We start from the raw sequence: 6,435 nt of genomic DNA, 5'->3' as shown, positions 1-6,435 counted from the left end.
CACCCGAGCTGACCGTCACATCCTTTCCTGCCGTAACCCTTGCCAACGGGGGGGGGGTACTGTACTGTATATTCGCCTGTGGCCTTTTTGCATAAACTGTTGCAGACTGAGGGCAGAGAGTACACGCCCCCCCCCTCCGGAAGTGGAGCGGCGCGCTCTGTACGCACGCCTGATTGTCCTGAAGGAGGTCAGGTGACTGAAGTGACGTCACTCACTCTGTGAATCGCATCGCTCGGTCGGATGACCGTGTCAGAGTCGCTTACATTCTAGGTCAGCGTCACCCCATTCAGTTGTTGCACCAAGCTCACCTGGTTATTAATAGACGCGGTCGCACCTGGACGGACTGCATTCCAGCACCGTCTGCTGGTGGCTGTTAATTGGAACAAACCAGGCTCTCGGGTGAAGGCCGAACGGAGTCTTGCCAGCCTGGTGTTTGCCAAACGCGTCCCTAGAAGCCCGACGGAAATGATCGTCCGAGCTTCTGAACCGTGTGAATCACAGGCAGCTCTGTTTGCTGTATTTACAGCAAAGGCCACTCGAGTGAAAGCTGTTATTATGACTTCTTTTGTCGCTTTTTATCATGTTCCTTCATCTGTTTTTCAGAGATAAGTACTCATTCTGTGTGTTTGAATGTGTGTGTCTCTGTCTGCCACGTGTCAGAGAAGATGGGAAAACTCTAAGTTTCCCCGTGGCTGATTGGGTAATTTCTGTGTTTTTTTTCTTGTCATTTAGTCCCTGGAAAGCACCAGGAGAATGCTCCAGCTGGCCGAGGAGGTGAGGCGTGGCCTATATGACATTACCATCAACAGTGTTCATGTTCCTTTAATTAGAGGGGGCAGTGTGGTATAACGGTCAGAGAACACGGAGGTTACGAGTTTCATTCCCAAGCAGAAGCTAGGTACTTAATCAATCAACCGGAATTAATTAAAAATATCTAGCTCTACAAAAAGGCTGTATGTATTTTAAACATCTTCCCCTGCCTGTGTTCTGACTGTGTTCCCATTTTAGCCAGCATTAAATTATTAACATTTTCTTTTAAAAAGGAGATTTGAGAATTAGCCACCCTTGCAGGCTTCCCTGGTGGGAGTGGTGAGTCAGTCCTGACCCTGTCTGTCTGTCTGTCCGTCCACAGAGCCGACAGACAGGGGTGAACACTATCACCATGCTGGATGAGCAGGGAGGTAGGTGTACTGCTGTGGGGCCTCTAGTTCACCCCAAAAACGTCCTGGAGAGTCACTAGCCGTATTAATTTTTGTGTGCAACCCCCCCCCCCCCCGCCCTTCACCTGTGAGCGCTAATATAGCAGGTGATTTATTACAAATGTGATTCTGTTTTTATTATTGATGCTCCATGTTCAATTCTCTCCTACTCTCACTCCTCCTCTCTCCACCCCACTCACACTCTCTCTCTCTCTCTCCCTTTCACTGACACACACACTCTCTCCCACTCCTTCCTCCATCCCTCTTTCTCTCTCTCCATCCCTCCCCTCAGAACAACTGCAGCGGGTGGAGGAGGGCATGGACAAGATCAACGAGGACATGAAGCAGGCGGAGAGGAACCTGACTGATCTGTCCAAGTGCTGCGGCATGTGCGTGTGCCCCTGCGACAGGTGAGCCTTCTCCTGCCCCCTAGTGGCAGCGGCGTGAGGGTGCTGCCGTCTGCTCACTGATTTGAACCAATGCTGGGGAGAGCAACGCGTTTTGATTGGTTTAAAAAAAAAAAAAAAAAAAAAAAAACTGGTCACAGTAGCTCCTCCCATTATGATGTTCAGCCTCGAATGAATCTTGCCCCCCCCGATATGTGGCCGTACGCTGTTAACGTCCGCCTGCCCGCGTGTTTCAGGGTGAAGTCCATCGAGCACGACGGGCGCTACAAGCGCACCTGGGGCACGGGCAGCACGCCAGCGGTAGGCGAGTGCGTGGGTCAGCAGCCATCGGCTGGGGCAGGCAGGCGCCCAGGCTAGGGTACCTGCTTCCGTCTGGAGTGCTCATTCGTAAAGCAGTATCGAGGCTGGGTACTCGATATACAGCTTATCGAGTGCTGGGACGTACATGCATTGGTCGCATGTGCTGGGTAACAGCATTATCGAGTGCTGGGTAACAGCATTATCGAGTGCTGGGTAACAGCATTATCGAGTGCTGGGTAACAGCATTATCGAGTGCTGGGTAACAGCATATCGAGTGCTGTACAAGAGTGCTGGGTAACAGCATACTGGTCAGTAAGTGCTGGGTAACAGCATTTCGAGTGCTGGGTAATAGCCCCTGTTTTAAGAGTGCGGTTTTGCAGCAGATTTGTCTTGGGGGGGAGTATTATGTGTGTTTGCAAATGCAAATATTTGACAAACAGAGACAAACGCTTAGTTAACCAACCAAACCGGACGAGGTGGAAAGAGCTTGACTGAGCTCGTATAGGAAATGTTTGGTGTGATTATAGATGTGAATGGTGGTGTTGCGCTGGCCTGTTATGATGCATGCAGAACACAGGACATTATAATAAGCCTTGGTTATTAACGGTCATAATGTTATTGCTAGCAACAGTAAACCCAGGAAAGGAACGACACCTGTGTCTGTATTAATAGGACTCAATAGAGGAAGCAGAAATGAAGGTTCACTGCGCTAATGCTACTTTAGCTAGCTCATCTGCAGTGTGACTGAATGTGTAGATTACAGGCAGTGCCAGACTGCCATTCTGCCCCCATAATCTCTCTGAGCACGTGCAGTGCCTTACGCAAAACCGCACGTTAATCTGATCTTGCGCACGTGTTGTTTTGGTTCTTTCTAAGCGAGGAGCGCAGCGCATCGCTGCTGGTGAAATGGGGAAGTAACAACTGAGAGTGGGGGGGAAAAAAGGCACTTCCTGCTGCTGAAAGTGAGAGAGAAGGCACTTCCTGGTGCTGAAAGTGAGAGAGAAGGCACTTCCTGGTGCTGCAGTGAGATGTGAGTGCACTCACCGGCGCTCTGAGAGAAGGCCTTCCTGCCTCAGCCAGTGGTGTGTTGCAGGTGCAGTGTGGTGCGTCTGCAGTCCAACGGCCTGTGGCAGGCCTAGTTCTGAGGGGCCCTGAAGGGACCCAGTGGTGTGTGTGTGTGTGTGTGCGGGGTTGTGTCTGTGCGTGTGTCTCTGTGGGTCTGTGTGCGTCTGTGTTTGTCATCTGTCATTGTGTCTCTGTGTCTCTCTGTGGTTTGTCTTGTTTCATCTGTGTCTTCTTGTGTATCTCGTGCTCTCTGTGTCTCTCTGTGAATCTCTGTGGATCTCTGTGGATCTCTGTGCGCGTGCCTGTGTTCACCCTGCGTCTCTTGCGCAGGATCACCAACGACGCCCGGGAGGACGAGATGGAGGAGAACCTGGGCCAGGTGGAGGGCATCATCGGCAACCTGAAGTCCATGGCCATGGACATGGGCAACGAGATCGACAAGCAGAACGTCACCATCGACCGCATCACCGACAAGGTGGGGCTCGCCATCGTCATCATCACCATCAGCCTCCTCCTCTGACTGGTAGTGTGTGGTGGTGGTGTGTGTGGTTTTGGGATAACGGTCACTATTGGGTGAGCGTGTCAGAAGACACGCCCACTTTAAGGGTTGCAGTTGACATTGCAGTGTGACCGTACGCAGCTCCAGATCAGAGACGGTAGGTCAAATTTTGGGCGTGTCCCTGCTCCACATGAGCCTGCTGCCGCTCCCCCAGCGCGCTCCCGGGCTGAGCGAGCGCCGGCCAATCAGCGGTGGTTATCTGAAGGTGCTGAGGTTGCTGCTGAGTCACCTGACCCCCCCTCCCCTGCGCTCTCCGTTACAGGCGGACATGAACAAGGCGCGGATCGACGAGGCCAACCAGAGAGCCAACAAGCTCATCAAATAGAGAGGGCCGCGCCGCAGCCCCTCCCCTCCGCAGTGCTCTCTTCCTCTCCTACCATCCCTCCTCCCTCTCCCCTCCTCCCTTCCCATCCCTCCTTCCTCTCCCCTCCTCCCTTCCCATCCCTCCTCCTTTTTCTCCCATCCCTCTTTCCTCTCCTCCCATCAGTCCTTCCTCTCCTCCTATCCCTCCTTCCTCTCCTCCCATCACTCCTTCGTCTCCTCCCCTCCCATCCCTCCTCCTTTTTCTCCCATCCCTCTTTCCTCTCCTCCCATCACTCCTTCCTTTCCTCTCCTCCCATCCCTCCTTTCTCCCCGCCCGTCTTCCTCTGACAATCAGTGAGGGCTGTAAACCAACCAATGGAAGACAACGATGCTGTTTTCACGTTAAAAAAAGTCCTTCGTCGCAAATCAATGTCTTCCTCACTGCTATTTGTAGCTGAAGCCGCAGGTCTGTCTGTCAGTCAGTCTCATTTTCTTAGTTCTTAGAGGTTTGGTTAAGGACTTCAGGCTAATTTGTGATGTGCAGTATGTATAATTATCAGTGGTTAATCACTGTTTGCCAACATACACGTTGAAGTGCAGTTTCTGCTCCAGTAAATTAAAACGCAGTAAAGTGTAAGAAAGTCACTGAAAAAACAAGCCATTTCTTATAATGTCATTCTGTACTGTCCTTGTCGTTCGCCATCTAGTGGCCTAGCAGTGAAACAACAGTATCTAACTCTTGTATTTAGTCATTGTTAACTAATATTTAGTAATATGTAACAGACCAATACTAAATTTTGTAATTGGCTCGGCAGGTAATTTTTTTTTTTCTTGTATCCAAAACTGTCATTTCATGATGGTGTTCATCTACATTATATTAATTTTATATCCGTATACTGTATGAATGAACCATGACAAAAACATAAGCCTTTTAAAAAAATTTTTTTTTTTTAATTCAATTTTAAACCGAAAAATGTGCGATCTCCGGCCGTAAGTATGAGTTTCGTTGGCGGAACTGGTCCCCCGTCCCGACCGCACGCTGTGTGGGGTCGGCCCGGGTTCGCGGGTGAGGTAAAATATCTCGCCGTTCCGCCGTGAACCACAGAGCGGCCGGGATTGTGTGGCGGCTACGGCGAAGCTTCGCTCTTCGACACGGGTGTAGGTCTCCGCTGGGACGGGTGCAGGTCTCCGCTGGGACGGGTGCTGTCCTCCGCTTTTCTGACCCCTGTGCGTGCCTTTTTCGAGGACCCGTTTCCCTCAGGACTGGATCCTCTGTACTGTACTCCGGACTGAGGCCGGCCTCTTCTCCTCACAGGGACCCGATTTCCTGGGCGTAACCGCGGTAACGTCCGACGCAGCTTTAGGATTCGCCCTCTTTGTTTTTCCGTCGGTGATGGTAGTTGTAGTTCTTCCTCGTCTGGCCTGTGCCACTGGCTGACAGACATGCTGTAGTTCCTGCCTGACTTCTGACTCTTAACGACTTAAGCGTTTTTGCCTTGTTTGAATCTAAAACTTTATTGTCGGTAAACGAAAGTGCCTCTCGCAGCCTTTTCTTTCGAGCACCAGGTTTGAAGCTGAAGCATTGCAGGACCACGCCCACTGTTTGATACAGGAAGCTGTGTTGTAATAGCTGTGTATCAGCGAGAGGGGGGGTGTGTCTGTCTGCCCCCTTAATCGCCATGGCAACCGGAGCTGCAACTTGCCACAACTCATGTTATTTCATGCTTGCGCGTGTGACGTCACTGCCCTAATTAAAACTCCCAAGTCTGTTGGCTGCAGATTGAATGGATTCAGTGCAGAGGTTGGGGTTCTGGGGGGGAGGGGGGGAGGGGGGAAGGGGGGGGGGTGCCTCTGCGTTTAGGCCACACCCCTCAGTACTGCTGTCCTGCAGTGATGAGTGTGTGGCAGCTGTCTGTCAATTCAGTACTGCTGGTTTAAAGCCACGTAATTTACACACAGAGCTTTTACTGCCTCCCACTGTTCACCAATGGAATGTGACGGCAATGGCAGCAAGTCTTGAGTCACCTTAAAATGGAGGAAGCCTGAGTCTGTCTCTATTGTAGGATGCTCAAACATTTTTGCCGTTTTTTTTTTTTGTAAAGATTTTTTTCCCTCTTTTTTTGTTGTTGCTGTTTTATTTAATTTCTTCATTTGAACTTAAGAAAGAATAATTAATTGAATTAAAAAGTGCCTTTATTTCTCTTCAAAGTACACTAAAGCTTCTGCAGCCTTCTCTCTTAAGTGAAATGTATACTGGTATATTTGTATTGTTTTAATAAACTTCTATCAGGCACCTCTTTTCTCACTCTGGTTATTTTTTCATTTTCCGGTTTGTTGACTGACTGTTTTCTGACTGATTGGGTGCTGGGCGGACGATCACGTGGTGCCCTGTTCCCAGACGGGGCTCGGTTGCTATGGAAAGCCTGTATTTACCGTACGGAAATTTTACTCTAGAGCAGGGGTGCCAAACTACATACCCGGAGGGCTGCAGTGTGTCTGCTGGTTTTCAGTGTATTTCAGGACCAGTGATTCATTCAGGCCATTGATTGGCTAAACACTCCACACACACACTGTTCTCAAGGTCTTAATTGGCTACTGATTG

General features: G+C 50.2%; 1 protein-coding gene across 1 annotated transcript in view; it reads left to right on the top strand.

Moving 5' to 3' along the window:
* The window catches only part of LOC135241463 (synaptosomal-associated protein 23-like), a 13,010-nt gene extending 6,884 nt beyond the window's left edge, over positions 1-6,126 (top strand). Inside the window, 7 exon segments of the mRNA XM_064311962.1 lie at positions 733-774; positions 1,133-1,181; positions 1,492-1,609; positions 1,843-1,942; positions 2,208-2,257; positions 3,293-3,446; positions 3,793-6,126. Coding sequence (XP_064168032.1) covers positions 733-774; positions 1,133-1,181; positions 1,492-1,609; positions 1,843-1,942; positions 2,208-2,257; positions 3,293-3,446; positions 3,793-3,855 — 576 coding nt within the window. The 3' untranslated portion in view covers positions 3,856-6,126.
* Positions 6,127-6,435: the final 309 nt, after the last annotated feature.

The sequence above is a fragment of the Anguilla rostrata genome, chromosome 1, assembly GCF_018555375.3.
Source record: "Anguilla rostrata isolate EN2019 chromosome 1, ASM1855537v3, whole genome shotgun sequence".
In the NCBI taxonomy this organism is placed as follows: Eukaryota; Metazoa; Chordata; class Actinopteri; order Anguilliformes; family Anguillidae; genus Anguilla; species Anguilla rostrata.
This window is presented reverse-complemented; position numbering and strand designations above follow the sequence as displayed.